Raw genomic sequence first — 16,702 nt, 5'->3', positions numbered from 1 at the left:
TCGGTGCACCACCCCAGGACGTGATACAATAAGTTAGCACCGATTGAGCGAGGGCAAAATAGACAGATTTCAATCGGTTAGCATCCAAGACATTTCTTATTGTTTTAAAGACGTATATAAGTTTTCGTAACCTGTTATTAATCGCATCTATATGTTCGTCAAATCTAAGATTATTATCAATCACTACTCCCAAGTATTTTACAGTCTCTTTTTTTTTGCAAGCGTGTGCAGTCGCATGTAGCGTTTTGTGGTTCAGAACACGAGTGAACTTGTATGGCGTGAGTAGTAGACTGTGGTACAGTGCCTTTAAAGGAGAAAGTGATGTAAGTGGTTTTCGCGCTATTTAAAGTCAATAGGTTTCCTCGTAACCACTTTGAGATAGTATTGAAACCCGACTGAGCATACCTGTATGTTTCGGCCCATCTATCTGCAGTGAATAAGAGAGCAGTGTCGTCGGCAAAGCTGATTATTTTGCAACCAGGGAGGGTGAGCTTACTCAGGTCGTTGATGTAAATTAGAAATAGAGTAGGTCCAAGTACGCTACCTTGAGGGGTACCATAAGTCAATGTACTCTCGTTACTGATGTATTCGTCTATTCTAACTCTCTGGGTACGCTCACTCAAATAATCTTTAAAAAGGCATAGAGGTACACCTCTAATCCCTAGATTTTCCATTTTCCGGATAAGGAGGGGTACAGAAACCGTGTCAAATGCTTTGGCAATATCCAGGAATATACCCAACACTTTCCGCCCTCCATCCATCTCTGATACTATAAAATTGGTAAGTTCATTTACAGCATCAGAGGTGGATCTACCCGCACGAAAGCCAAACTGCGCAGGTGAGAGAAGATTGTTTTTTTCCAGAAAATTAGTAAGCCTGCTATTCATAATCCGCTCCACAATAGCCTTGCATCCAATTTTCCGGAGGTATTAACTTGATGTTTTTCAAAACTAAAACTGATAAAAAATTACCTAAGGATTTCGATGGAACAGGAACAGCTACAGCAGACTACACTCACTATTGTCTATTCTAGGAGGAAGTTATAACTTATAATCAATAAACATTTATTTTAATTCAATGCAAGCATTTTTTGTGAAAAATCTTAACCATCATTTGCCTGCCCCCCCACTAATTTTGATACAGGGTCCCAAGGTTCCCGGGGTTCCAAGGAATGCTATGCTAGTGGGGCCACTTGAGTTTTTTACGCAATTCAGAAAAATGATTCTATTTGCGAAGTCCAAATACGAATTGCATAGGTACATAGATTCGACCAAATTTAATAATCTGCTCCTCAGTAATGTCAAGTAAACAACTAAGCAATTTTTTACCGATGAAAAAAAACAGAGGAGGTTCTAAAGTCGCTACGTACCTATATTTATTTATGTTTGACCATGCATAGCTTTTTACAAAGTATTCCGAAATTGATAAAAAAATATATTGGAAAGAGTAAACCCCGAAGTTGTTTTTCGCCTAGGAGGCGAGGAAGAAGCGCGGCTCGCAGCTTGCTTGGCATAGGCATGGGAAAGAGCAGTCCTAATTTTTTAAACTTTCTTATTGTATTTTTTATTAGTATTACGGTAATAATAATCATAATATACTTTTTTGAAATCCTTGTATTGAGCCCTTTTGATACCAAAAACAAACAACACAGTTATTTACCATAATTATCATTGTTATTTGTTAGCGAAACCCTTCGTTAGCCCAGGTTTGCAAAGTGTTACAATATAAACCGCATATACAAATACGGTTTTATTGTAGTTATGAAAAGAGAAATTATTTAATTTTGTTAATACGAATTTTAGAAAATATCGACAAAAAATAACATCACTAGTGTATCGATATAATTGTCGACTATGAGGCATCACTTCGCTGGCGTATATACGTATTGCTTTGACCCTTCCCTCCCCCAGACCTATCCCCCAAAAAGCAAGAAAGGGACAACTGCAGCTCAGACCGTTTTAGGTATATAATTTTTGACCAAAACAGTGTTTCGTAGTCGACTGTTTTCTCCTCAAAACATGGCAATTTTTTAAAAAATTTTTTTTTAGAAAATAAAAGAAGACTTCGGCTATGCCCCTATGTTTTCATTTTTTTGAAAATATGCATATATTTTTTTTAATGAGTGTCTGAAAATGTACAAAAAATTATGCAATATTTCGAGTTTTTGAAGTCTCCTAATTCCTATGATAATAAGAATATGAAAAAAATCAAAACATAGGGGCATGGTCATGGCAGCAAAGAGTTCTATGTCACAAAAATATTTGATCTAGTGTCATTATCCAGGGAGAAAACAGTCGACTACGTTTGTATGGAGAAAGACCCGGTACCCTTTCCTCTTAAGCATACATAGGAATATAGGGATATAGGGACAGAGAAAGCGATTTTGTTTTATACTATGTAGTGTCATATTATTTTTTACATTTTGAAAATGGACTTTTTTTCGGTGCTAAATTTATTTGTGTATTAGGGTGATATTACCGATATTTGCAGTAGTAGCGTGATAGTTTTTTACTAAGGTAGCAAATAAGCATCCGGCCCACCTGATGATAAGTGGTTATCTATCCTCTAGAGTACTCTAGACCATCAATGACCAGGAACTCTGTTACACAAGAACACACCACTACTTGAAATAAACTTTATACTTTTAATAACAAACCATTCAAGATCCATTCTTCATCATCATCCATTATTCAAGCAAAATAACTAAACAATTTAAATGAAACAAAAAATCTTACAAATACAGTCTTTTAGTATAAACACCTGCCTGAGTAGTATTTTTCCTATGATTGTGTGTTGCTATAGCGGTTAATATACAAAATTTCAAGTGCTAGGCATGGACAATTAGTGTTATGAAAACTTTAAGTACGAAACTTGCTATTAATACACAAAGGTATGCAGCATATTATCAGAATTGTATAACTCGTACAGCTGTCGTATTGGCACTCGCTCCGTGTCATCAAGGTTGGAAGCGCATTTGTCTATTACCCTCAATTACGAACACTGTGTGGTTACGGCAGTAAAAAATATAGCCACCCCTCTCTTCTTGTGGATAAGAGATGACACAGTTCTACTACCACCTTGGAACTTAAAAAGCCGTCTGATAGCGGGATAATCATCAAAATGCTAGCTTTGAAATACACCGAAGACGGGCAGCAGCGAATTGGGTGTGACAAAGCCAGCCCTGCGGGCACAAACTAACTCGGGGAGACCTATGTCCAGCAGTGGGCTGCGATACACCAAAAACGGACATCTTTCTGATTGCACTGACAATGATTGCCAAGAGGAATCCAAATATATTATATAACAAGCGTCTATACACTCAACGGCACTCATTAGGACAAAACACTACAAACGCGTGACGTTGGCTTTTTGCCGTTATTTCTACTGCACATGTATTGTACAGCTAACATTATTACTTGTATCTTACTTTTTAATATAAGTATTAAAGAAGACAATAACTCTACATTATTTAATTTCTCCAACGATGACGCGACTCTACATTTTTTAATTTCTTCGAACGTTTGTTAAATATGACTAGCCCGTTGGCGTTTGTAGTGACCCTGCTTTCTGCTCCAAGGGTTGTGGGTTCGATTACCACCCCGAGTCTGGGTGTAATTTAAATATTTATTTATGTGTTTATATATATGTATTATTTATAAGTATGTTTATCGAAAAAAAATATGTAGCTATACCAGTCGGCTGTTACCCACAACACAAGCATTAAGTTGCTTACTTTTGGAACAGATGACCGTATGTTGTAAATATTTATTATTATTATAGTTGATCAAAATCGAAACTAAAATCAAAAATTACTTTATTCGAGTTGCTTTCAAAGGCACTTATGAATTGTCATTTTACAATGACATCAAAATTAGATGTATCAAGTGAGGATTGAATCCATGACTGTTATCAAAATGTCAGATGCTGTGACCGCTACTGCAAACTGATGACGAAACTAAATCGACAGCGCATTCTTCACATTTGCTTTTTATGAGAATGCATTGTAATCAAATACTGAAATATGATCTACAAAAATGTTTTAAAATACATTAACTGAAAAAAGAAGCAAATGGTCCGTCCGATGGCAAGCGGCTACCGTAGCCTATAAGCCTGTAACACATAAAGAATCAAATCATTGTCGACTCTACGCCCGCTGTCAACATGACGCATGCCCGTGAGTTCTATCTTACCACATGAACGAAACAGCGTTGTTATTTATCTACGATCTTCTACAATATATCCAACTCAATAAAGAATGTAATTTTCCAAAATCAGAATTTCGTATACCAAAAAAATATATAAATACCAAAATTCCTACAAGTTTGCAACTTAGACAGCTAAAACCACGAGACATAGTTAGTGTTGCATCCAACGTAACGCTTCAGTTCCTGTAAATGTAAACAACGCTTTAAAGTCATCAGGAACTACCAAATAAACGTTTCCACGATGCACCTGTCACCGCAAATAGCACAGGCCAATGCACTCCCCAATGCACTTGAAACTTACGATACACACTTGGTGTCAAGAAATTTACATATCCATTGTTGTTCACTAACGATAAGAGGTGTAGTACAATAAAATATCCAGCAATGGATATTGTGGATGTGAAAGAGTTTGGCGTCTAAGATTTTGTTGGTATGTTTTGGTAGCACGGTCTATTTGAAATTTAATTTTGATCAATAAATGTTTGGAAATTTCATTAATTTTAAAAATTACATGTAGGTATATTAAGTAGTTAATTATCGAGATCCGCCAACCCGCGTTGGAGCAGCGTGGTTGATTAAGCTCTGATCCTTCTCCTACATGGGGAAAGAGGCCTATGCCCAGTAGTGGGATATTACAGGCTGAAGCGTATCGATATTTTTGTATCATTAAAAGTGTAAAAATATGTATTTTAATTACGTTAACAGTTCGTCATATTATCTGTACCGACGTATGACATCCATTGTATAAACTTTTACTGAAAGAAGTCCAGATGGCCACAAATTCCAAAAACAAAATTTAAAATAAGAAGGTGAAAATTTGAGGAGGCTTCTTAACAATAACTAAGGGTTTTTCTGAATAAATTTCGATAGTTCAGTTCAAACGATATCGTGCATTAACACTACCCTAAAACATATAAGAAAGATAATGACCAAAATTGTAAACTGAAAGTGGCACACGATTTTGCCTGTAACATCCCACTGCTGGGCATAGGACTCTTTCTCCACATAGGAGAAGGTCGGAGCTTAATCCACCACGCTGCTCCACTGCCTGTTACTGGACTGGAGTGGTTGGTATAAGTATTCCGATAGCTTGAAAAAATAGAGTGCTTGTCACGTCATATTTTCCTTAGAATGGCGAATTAAATTTTGGTCTTAAAAAGGCAAAAACGTAAAAATATTTCTTGTTGAAAGTAACTTATTTATTGATAATAACGTAAGCATTATTATCCTATATTTAAGGACCTGAAAAATTTGTAGAATCAAAATAAAATAAAAAATCAAATAAAAGTTTCTGAAAGATGCTGTAACACAAGATTTTATATTTTCTTTAATGTGCAGTTCAACATAACTAATGTAGTTATGTTGCATAACATTCTTGGATTAACAGTGTTTAAAACTATACAAGCACCATTCCTCACAGCGCCAGTGAATACGTAACGCTAGTAATGTAATCTGAGTAAATCTGTATTCCAGCACCTGTACAGCGCTCATGCTATTTCAGTCTGTTGTTCTTTCACCTGATTACCGTGATGATAAAATGCAGATTGTGTGTCAACCAGTTGTCATTTTTTTGTGAAATACCCGTAAAAGTTCGTGACAGGCTCTGCACAGATAACTCAAATATATAAATTAAAATCAAATAATACTGTATTTTGCAGGTTAAAATTATATTTGCTTAATTGAATTATAACTATACTCAATAAAGTTACCACCGATACGGAATGAAGATTCTGCAGGGAAGAATCAACAAAACTCAGTAATTAACCTTAAAAAAAAACCGACACTCCCATGTATCCCGCATGTAACCCTTTTATTCACACATATATACATATATTAACATATAAATATATGACTTAAGACCACGTCCTTTAAGAAATATGTTTTAGTAGCTGACGAAAGGAAATTTGTTCCGTCTTATTTTTCTTTTGAATTTATAGTTTTTTTAAATTTTCTTTGACGCCGCGTTAGCGCAACGGTTACAGCCATGGATTGTACCTGTTGCGCTGGCGGTCGCGGGTTCGATCCCCGCACATGACAAGCATTTGTATTGGCCATACAGGTGTTTGCCGTGATCTGGGTGTTTGTGCAGTCCTTGTGGGTCTCCCCACCGTGCCTCGGAGAGCACGTTAAGCCGTCGGTCCCGGTTGTTATTATGTACACCTGATAGCGATCGTTACTCATAGTAGGCAATATATCCGCCAACCCGCATTAGAGCAGCGTGATGGATTAAGCTCTGATCCTTCACCTACATGGGGAAAGAGGCCTATGGCCAATGGTGGGATATTACAGACTGAAGCGTAAATTTTCTTTTATACAAATCTAGTCCTAAAAATAACGAGCATAAAAGCTATTATCGAATTTAGCGCAGTCGTTCGCAAGTAATGCGCGCGCTACATTTCAGCGATACATTTATATTTATGTAGATTTTAGGAGTAAAGTGTGTTTCCTAGTGTTTATTATCCTCATTACTAATTACACACAAAATAGGTCAAAAGTTTTGCCTTTAAAATAAATATTAGACATCGAAAGATAGAGTGAAAAACAGATTGGTACAATGAATATCTGATTTCTGATGAATTAAAATTATATGTATATATATCATTAGTGAAACAGATTACTTTTTTAACCAACATCCAAAAAAGGGGGAGGTTCTCAATTCGATTGTATTTTTTTAATGTATGTTACCTCAGAACCTTATACTGGGTGGACCGATTTCGATAATTATTTTTAATTAAAGTCCTGTTTAAATTTAATTGAGATCTGAGAAGTGCTTTTCCCCGCATTGGAGCAGCGTGGTGGATTAAGCTCTGATCTTAAGTACTTTTCGAGTTATATCTAACAATACGTATTTACTTGACAATTTTTTCGTCGACCTACGTTGTATTGTTTGTAGATGTGATTGAAGTCGATTTTTTTTCGTTTGCGAGCAAACACAATTATTTAAAATCGAGTATTGCGCTACCTATAAACACAGTTCCTTTGATAAATTTTCACACTTTTCGGTCGATATTAAAATGTAAATTGAATAAATTGTTACATTACCGCTAGTCTTAAACGTAATTGAATTAAACTAATCTGTACAGTCAGCTCAGCCTATTGGAGTCCACTGCTGGACAAAGGCCTTCCCAAGTTCGCGCCAGACATGCCGCTTTTCCGCAATCCTCATCCAGCCCACACCGGCAATCTTACATAAGTTACATAGATCGTCGGTCCAACGAAAACGTAACTAATATGTACACTGACCAAAATTAAACTGAAGTTCTAATTGTATTATAAAAAATGTACTGGATGTGTGGCTACGGCAGTAAAGAATATAGCCACCCCATCTCTTCCCGTGGGTGTCGTAAGAGGCGACTAAGGGATAACGCAGTTCCACTACCACCTTGGAACTTAAAAAGCCGACCGATGGCGGGGTAACCATTCAACTGCTGGTTTTGAAATACACAGGCCGAAGACGGGCAGCAGCGTCTTCGGTGCGACAAAGCTAGCCCTGCGGTTACCAACCCGCCTGCCCAGCGTGGTGACTATGGGCAAAACACATGAGTTTACGTCATTTTTAGGCACGAACTTGTGGAGGCCTAAGTCCAGCAGTGGACTGTAATAAGCTGAAATGATGATGATGATGACTGGATGTAGGAGTACCTAATAATTTTACAATCGCTTAAGAATATCGTCTATTATTATATGCGGTTATATATTGATATGGGTGGAATCGAAACTAAGGAGGACGAGGATTTAAGGTCGGTAATCGTCGGTCGTCGTCGTACAGTCCTGCCGTCGATAGGAAAAAAAATAATGTGTGTAGAAAACGATTTCGATACGATTTCACTATTGTTTGTGGGATAATCTAAACTGAACTTTAGAATAGTGTATCAAGATTAATGATTAGTGTTTAAAGATAACCTAGACCTAATTTTAATTTAGATCTTTAGGTTTACAGCTGTGAAATCGTAACCAATATCACGCCTTTACGTGATGCGAAAACAAACTTACTAACAGAAAGGTGATCATTCTAAACTTAATTATTTTGGCTTCTATCTCATAAAACCGATATAATTTTTTCTAAATGTCATTTTACCGATGACACGATTTTTAGTCAACCCTCTTTTCTAAAAACCTTGTCCTGGAATAAGAAAAAATATAAAATTATCCAATTTTGTACAGAAGCTGTGCGTCCATACATTTCAGCTAATGTTTTTTATTATAAGTATTGTAAAGATTTTATAGATCTGTTCCTATCTTAAAAAATATACAGAATGTGATATGTGAATCTGTTTGTAGACGAAACGAGCAATTAGATTTATATTAGTGTTAACTATTAGTAATTATACCTGCTGAGCAAAGTAACCGCGAGATGAAAATGTGAATTTTCGGATATATAAACTCAGCAGACAGTAAACATAGCAAATTAGTAATTATGCTCGACTTCAAGTGGTTAAATTTTCTTGAGCTATTTTAAAATTTTCAGAAAAATTAGATTATGCTCAATGTAGCACTTTTTTTGTTTGTATTGAGAATTTGTAAAAATTTTATTTTTAGTGTAGGTTAACCTCTGACAGTATCACGTAGTAATTGAAGTTTTCTTTTGTGTCTCAGATTAATTGATGGTTCCTAGTAAGGAAATCACTATCATAAAAAAATGTTTAGCTTTATGATTACGTGTTCCTGTGTAGTAATTGAAAGAGAAGCGAGACTAAAAATAACTTTTGAAAATAAGATATTATCTAATTATCCGTAGTTTATTATTATTATTTTGAAAATTTACTTTTCTAATCGCCATTATTCTTGGTAAATACATTATTTTAGGACTTCGACGTTCAAAATAGGTCACTCTGTCGTCATGTAATTTCTGTAATATTATACTGATACTAAAAACACTGTAGAAATTTAATTAGCGTTTTAAATTATTATCACTTAGTATTATTAATTTTAATTTCTATTTATAGCAATTATAGAAATTTTGTTGTAATTCTAAATTAATGTTAAATTTTAAATTAGTATAGTAATACCATATAGAAATATATTTTAAAATTTTTAACTAAACTTCTTATCAATATTTCGATCAATAAGCCGAGATTAACGCGGCGCGCGCGGGCCATCGCCTGAAATGGTTCAAGGCGCGAGCGACGCTCGAGCGCTCGTTTTAGATCGAAAGCCCCTCTATTCGAAGCCTTCGAAGCCTGGAATAGGGTGCTATAAGGTTTGAGATAGTGAGGGATGTAAGGGGTTAATATTCAGAGGAAATTTTGCTAAGCGGGAGCGAGTCGCGGCCGGCTGCGGGCGAGAGGCGCGCACGCCTTGTATGGAGCGCGAGGCGCGCCGCGACGGCCGGTATATAAGCTTCGCGGTCCGCTTTCCGCCGCACTCGCAGTCTCGCTGCCGTAGAGTCAAGTTCCAGCGCGTCCCGACACACACACACAAACTTCAAAATGTGCGACGACGATGTTGCTGCGCTCGTAGTCGACAATGGCTCCGGCATGTGCAAAGCCGGTTTCGCCGGTGACGACGCGCCCCGTGCCGTCTTCCCATCCATCGTGGGTCGCCCCCGTCACCAGGGTGTGATGGTCGGTATGGGCCAGAAAGACTCCTATGTAGGTGACGAGGCCCAGAGCAAGAGAGGTATCCTCACCCTGAAGTACCCCATCGAGCACGGCATCATCACCAACTGGGATGACATGGAGAAGATCTGGCACCACACCTTCTACAACGAGCTGCGCGTCGCCCCTGAGGAGCACCCAGTTCTCCTCACTGAGGCTCCCCTCAACCCTAAGGCCAACAGGGAAAAGATGACCCAGATCATGTTTGAAACTTTCAACTCCCCGGCTATGTACGTCGCTATCCAGGCCGTGCTCTCCCTGTACGCTTCCGGTCGTACCACCGGTATCGTCTTGGACTCCGGTGATGGTGTCTCCCACACCGTCCCTATCTACGAAGGTTACGCCCTTCCCCACGCCATCCTCCGTCTGGACTTGGCTGGCCGTGACTTGACCGACTACCTCATGAAGATCCTCACCGAGAGGGGTTACTCATTCACCACCACCGCTGAGAGGGAAATCGTACGTGACATCAAGGAGAAGCTCTGCTATGTTGCCCTGGACTTCGAGCAGGAAATGGCCACCGCCGCTGCCTCCACCTCCCTCGAGAAGTCCTACGAACTTCCCGACGGTCAGGTCATCACCATCGGCAACGAAAGATTCCGTTGCCCTGAAGCGCTCTTCCAGCCTTCCTTCCTGGGTATGGAATCTTGCGGTATCCACGAGACCGTCTACAACTCCATCATGAAGTGCGATGTTGACATCCGTAAGGACCTGTACGCCAACACTGTCATGTCCGGTGGTACCACCATGTACCCCGGTATCGCCGACAGGATGCAGAAGGAAATCACCGCCCTCGCGCCCTCTACCATCAAGATCAAGATCATCGCTCCCCCCGAGAGGAAGTACTCCGTATGGATCGGTGGATCCATCCTGGCCTCCCTGTCCACCTTCCAACAGATGTGGATCTCCAAGGAAGAGTACGACGAGTCCGGCCCCGGCATCGTCCACCGCAAGTGCTTCTAAGCATCTCGTTAACCCTCGCGCCGCCGCCGCGGGCTAGCCCAGTGTCGCCGCGTGAGCGAGTGCTGTGTGTTGTGGTGCTCTTGTATTGAGTTCGGAACGCAAGCATTTTGTACGTTGTACGTAGTGATACCTGACAGAACTGAACATCTAATATAACGCCATCTATCGTAATGTAATTTATTGTAAAATTTATATAAATTTAATTTTCTTTTTTATTTTTATTATACTTGGGATCGTTGTGGATCTCACGCCAAAATGTAATTAATAAATAAACGGTTAATTTATTTATTTTAATTACATCATTTCTTTTTATACAGTCGTTGACTTTGGTTTTTAATTAGAACTTCCTACTACCTGATTCCTTCCTCTGTAATTTAAAACTAATTGACGACTAATCGTCAACAAGCTTATCGCAGTATATACATGTAATAATTATGTAAAGCAATAGTCAAAATCATGCCAACAGGAGCACACATGTGACCGAAAGTGGGTCAGTCATAACAAGACGACAATCGTTCGGCACGATCTCGTCAAACTTTGGCATTCCTTCAAAATGTTGTTCACGAGAGTCGATTCAGTTAGAGCGTCCAAAATTAGCCGCGGAGGCACCCCCATACGATCAGAATTAGCCGCCGCATGCACTACCATAAATAGTCAAGACAGCTCCCGCGTCCGTACCATTTTCTAATTTTAACGGGATCGGGAGGCGCCTGTCGTCATAGGAACTTAAGTCTAGTGAGGTGGTATTAGAAGAAATATTCGCTTGGCTGTGCTATTTCCGTAAATATCGCGCGTTCAGCTCGTGAGGCACCATGCGTGTGTCTATTAATACTCGGTCTCCCGCACGGCTCGCTCTAATGTGACATCAATGTGACGTACGAACGCGGTGCCACTCACACTCGTAATATATCCAATTAAGTGTTCGCAATAAATGGGTTTGGTTAGTTTCGTACGTGACTCATAGATTTCCTCGCTTACGGTTGTTAATGGATCAAATCTTCGGGTTTCTTCTTGTTTAAGCTTAAACAAACAATAATAGAAATAGGTTTCGACTGTCAAATAGTTTTTTTGATGGGCTTATGTTTGACATAGAAACGCTTTGTTAATTTTAGCGTCAGTGACTGATAAGACGTCGTAGAAATAGCATGGACGGAGATCATATTCGGTTTGTGCGTGTTTTCGTCTTAGGTTTCTCAACTATTAACTCGTTTATAACCATTGATTCTTGAGCTTTGACCTACGTTTGCATTCATCTAATTGATAACAATGACTGAATTAATACAAGAACAAAATTTGAATCATTAATCCACGAATGTACGATGTTAATATGATAGGTACCTATATTAGTTTGTGATTTTTCATCGCTGTGACTACTCTGTAGTTGATAAAGAGTAGTGACTACGTACACGGCGCGTTCTTTTATTTTTAGCTTTGATTTTAATTAGTAGTATTACGTGACGTAAAAGTATTCGGATAATACGGGTTAATTGTTATTTGGCTTTCCTGTTAAGTAATATTCCTTTACGGTGTACCTAATTTTGATCTTTAAACATGTGTGCGATACTGAACAGTTCGTGAGCAGAAACGACTCCTTTTAAGCCATTTCAAAAAATGAGCAGGTCCAAATTCAACTGCAATTTTTTTAAAGTGGGTGATAATTTTTTGTTCAGGGAACCGATTTTGTTGATTTTTGTTATATTCGGTAGCTACTAATGCTTGTTTTACGGTTCGATGTGAATTTAATCCAGATTTGAAGAGTAGTTTTTGATTAATAACTAATATTAATAATGTGGGTTGCCATTTTTGTTGTTTACCTATCAATGTTTTCAATAGTCGTTAAAGGCGTTTTTTTGTTTGATTAATTAGCGCGATGAATTAATGAATCCGGGATTTTAATAAACTCAAATTGAAATGTAACATTTTTCAGTTTCAGCTCAGTTTCAGCACTCAACACTTATTTAAGAGAATAACATAAAAAAACCCGTTTAATGTAATATTTAAAACATATTTTAATAACTACGGTGTTACATTAACACAAATAGACAATGAAAACATTTGATAAAATAATGAATGTTAATTATAGAATTCAAATCATCTCTGTAATGTTAAAAGTTATGAATCATACATTCATACTACAGAACGTGATGCTACAACATATGAAGCTACAACTGTTTGATCAGCTGATAGTCTCGCTGGCAAGTCTTTCACTACTATAAAAGACCAGAGATAAAAATAATCACCGCATTGCCTCTAACGTTATCAGAGCATGTTTTATTTCGGACTGAGGACTAAGTCTCTGCACTTGATATGTTTTGCTATATAATGTGAGATTAACTCGTCGTATAGATGTTTAACAAATTAAGTAATACTAAAATTATCGACTATCATCATCTCCACTGGCTTTTTATTAAAAAATAATAAAATCAAAAGCAATGTTCACGCAACAAAATATACAATAGAATTGATAAAATCCTACTAGTATTATGAACGTAAAGTTTGTATGTATGGACGTATGAATATTTGTGGAATGGATTTTAATGAAAGGTTACAATAATATAGCTTATACATTAGAATAACACATAGGCTATAATTTTTATAGTCTATAGTGTATGAATTTTCCATAATGTAACGATAATTGTCAAGTTAGTCGGAAAAATCTGCCATTTGCAAGTTACTCTGGCGTAATTAAGCTGCAAAAACTGTCGAGTTTCATTGGCCCTAGTCCGTCTATTGCAGACGATTTAGACCATAGATTATACACATATATAGATTTAGACAGTATCAGACAGACACTGTCGTCTAGGACACTCTTCAGGAAAACGCAGAGTTGCCTAAGCTCTGCGCCACCCTCTCGCCCTCACTGGCTAGTCCCCACAGGAATGATGAATCGATACGCGTGGAGCCAGTTCGGCTGCAGGAGTTATTCGCATTTTATAGCTATGCCATAAATTATAAAGAAGAATATAGAATATAAATTCTTGACATCTATCAAAAATATTTTTATCAAATACTAAAAGACTTAGGACTTCTTATTTGATGATAAAATATTTACGTTTATCTCATAATCGAGTTCTGTTTAAGTATTTTTACTTTACAGTCGCCAACGTCCATACCACGTTGAATACACCGGTTCTCGTCCGATCACCGAAGTTAAGCAACGTCGGGCGCGGTCAGTACTTGGATGGGTGACCGCCTGGGAACACCGCGTGACGTTGGCTTTTTGCTACTTTTTTTCTATTGCACATGTGACGTAAAGCTAATGTTCATAATCATTACACATTCTGTATGTACTAGCTGACCCGCAAACATTGTTTTGGCATTTATTTTATTAACCCCCCTTAATACCCCTCCTTATAACTTAGCTGTATGAAAAATAGATTTTGGCTGATTCTCAGACCTACCCGATTTGCAGACAAAATTTCATAAAAATCAGTCCAGCTATTTCGGAGGAGTATTGTACCTAACATTGTGACACGAGCATTTTATATACATTTTCACTGAATTTTTTGTTCAATCACAATAAATTATAGCTTATGTCACTCCTGAATAGTGAAGCTTTCTGTTAGTGAAAGAATTTTCGTGATCGGATCAGTATTTGCGAAGATTACGCCCTACATACAAACAAAATTAGAAACTTTACCTCTTAATAATATTAGTATAGATAATGTGTGTGGATTTACTGACGCTATAATATACCTATTATGCAAGATATTATCAATATTTAAATTAAGTTTTTTTTTTAAATTGCAAAGTTCCTTTGCAGATTCTTCTCGTCAGTTTCTACATTTCGATTCGGTGATAATTTCACTTTTAACTATAATTATTAATTTAATTATTACTTAACTAATTACGGGTACTGTGTGGCTACGGTACTAAATAATATAGTCACCGCCTCTCTTCCCGTGGGTGTCGTAAGAGGCGACTAAGGGATAACACAGTTCCGCTACCACCTTGGAACTTAAAAAGCCGACCGGTGGCGGGATAACAATCCAGCTGCTGGCTTTGAAATACACAGGCCGACGGGCAGCAGCGTCTCCGGTGCGACAAAGCCAGCCCTGCGGTCACTAACCCGCCTGCCCAGCGTGATGACTACGGGCAAAACACATGAGTTCACGCCATATTTGGCTCGAACTTGTGGAGGCCTATGTCCAGCAGTGGACTGTCTAGATTCGAAGGTGTTTTTGAAGCCTGTTTAAATAAAGTTAATTTTGATTTTGTTAATGTATGCTTATGTATATTACATCAGAACTTTTGACTGGGTGGAGCGATTTCGACAATTTTTTTTTAATCGAAAGGTGGTGTGTGTCAATTGGTCCCATTTAAATTTATTTGAGATCTAATAACTACTTTTCGAATTATTAGAATACGATAAACCGATTGAGGCGAAATACTGCGACTTTGTAAATACTCTCAAAACTAAAGCTAGGAAAGTATTTTCAAATAATAAAGCCATACTATCCAACGAAACCATTCAATTACTTAAAGAAAGAAAAATACTTTTACAAGGCAAGAAAACCAAAGAAACGCGAAAAGATATCGCAGAATTAAGTAAAAAAATCAATATAAATATAAGGAAAGATAGGAAACAAAAAAGGATACATACTTTTCAATATCATATTAAAAAAACAGGTGGAGTAAAGAAAGCGTTCAAAGAACTAGAATCGAAAAAGAATTGGATGCCAAATATCAAGGATAAACAAGGAAGATGTACTTCAAAAAGGCCAGATATATTAAATATTGCTACGGAATATTATAAGGAGCTATACAAAAGCAGAAGTAACGAACTTGAAACAATTATGACAGACGATACGCAACATACTGAACCTATACCACAAATTCTAAAAGAAGAAACAGAGAGAGCTATTTGTACGCAGAAGTTAGGGAAAACACCCGGACCAGATCAAATCACCAATGAACTCCTTAAAATATTTATGCCGGTAGTTGTGCCTAAACTAACCAATTTGTTCAACGAAATAGTAACAGCAGAAGTTATACCAGAAGATTGGACGAAGTCAGTGATAGTTTTATTACACAAAAAAGGAGACAAAGGAGATATTAACAACTATAGACCAATAAGTTTGATGTCTAATATATATAAGGTATTTTCTAAAATAATATTGTTTAGATTAACTAACACCCTTGACAAAACCAACCAATAGAGCAAGCTGGATTCAGGAAAGACTTCTCGACCATTGATCACATACACGTCCTACGCCAGATACTTCAGAAATACAGAGAATACAACAAAATATATTATTTGGGTTTCGTAGACTTCAACAAGGCATTTGATTCTCTGGAACACCACTATATATGGAAATCATTAGAACAACAAGGGGTCCATAAAAAGTACATACGCATACTAAAAATGATTTATGGGAAAAGCACAGCACAAATAAAACTGGAAAGGTCAGGTGAAGACTTCCCGATAGAAAGAGGCGTTCGTCAAGGAGACCCTATCTCGCCGAAGATATTCTCAGCTGTGTTGGAGTTGATCTTTAGGAGACTGAATTGGGATAATTTCGGGATCAACGTGAATGGAAAAAAATTGAGTCATTTGAGATTCGCTGATGATTTAATACTTTTCGCCGAATGTCCGATGACCTTGGGAAAAATGCTACAACAATTATCAGACGAAAGTGCAAACGCAGGACTTACAATGAATTTAACAAAGACAAAAGTAATGAGCAATTCCTCACAAAAAAATGTTATTTCAGTTAATAATCAGCAATTAGAATATGTAAACGAATACATTTATTTAGGACACTTAGTATCAACGACAGAGAGCATGCAGAAAGAAATAGAAAGAAGAATAGCAAACACTTGGAAGAGATTCTGGTCGTTGAGCGAAGTAATGAAAAATAAAGAAATGCCTATGGCAGAGAAACGAAAAGTCTTCAATGCTTGCATACTGCCATGTCTTACGTACGGCTGCCAAAC

General features: G+C 37.5%; 1 protein-coding gene, 1 long non-coding RNA gene and 1 other non-coding gene across 3 annotated transcripts; all 3 read left to right on the top strand.

The window, feature by feature from the left end:
* The first annotated feature begins 507 nt into the window (after positions 1-507).
* On the top strand, positions 508-12,531 carry LOC123664494. The gene is made up of 3 exons (XR_006744825.1): positions 508-704; positions 4,968-4,969; positions 12,522-12,531. It is a non-coding gene; the product is annotated as an uncharacterized LOC123664494 (long non-coding RNA).
* Positions 9,618-10,968, top strand: LOC123664493 (actin, muscle). Its single transcript, XM_045599032.1, has one exon. The coding sequence runs from the start codon at positions 9,635-9,637 to the stop codon at positions 10,763-10,765; it is 1,131 nt and encodes a 376-aa protein (XP_045454988.1). The 5' UTR covers positions 9,618-9,634; the 3' UTR covers positions 10,766-10,968.
* Positions 12,532-13,864: 1,333 nt separating the features above from the next.
* Positions 13,865-13,983, top strand: LOC123664794. The gene has a single exon (XR_006744907.1). It is a non-coding gene; the product is annotated as a 5S ribosomal RNA (ribosomal RNA).
* The last annotated feature ends 2,719 nt before the right edge of the window (positions 13,984-16,702 follow it).

The sequence above is a fragment of the Melitaea cinxia genome, chromosome 22 (assembly GCF_905220565.1).
Source record: "Melitaea cinxia chromosome 22, ilMelCinx1.1, whole genome shotgun sequence".
NCBI classification, from domain to species: domain Eukaryota; kingdom Metazoa; phylum Arthropoda; class Insecta; order Lepidoptera; family Nymphalidae; genus Melitaea; species Melitaea cinxia.
The sequence above is the reverse complement of the archived record's forward strand: the minus strand, read 5'-3'. Positions and strand labels throughout refer to the sequence as shown.

Coding starts and splice junctions, on each gene's coding strand:
- LOC123664493 (XM_045599032.1), top strand. CDS start 9,635: ATGTGCGACGACGATGTTGCTGCGCTCGTAGTCGACAATGGCTCCGGC.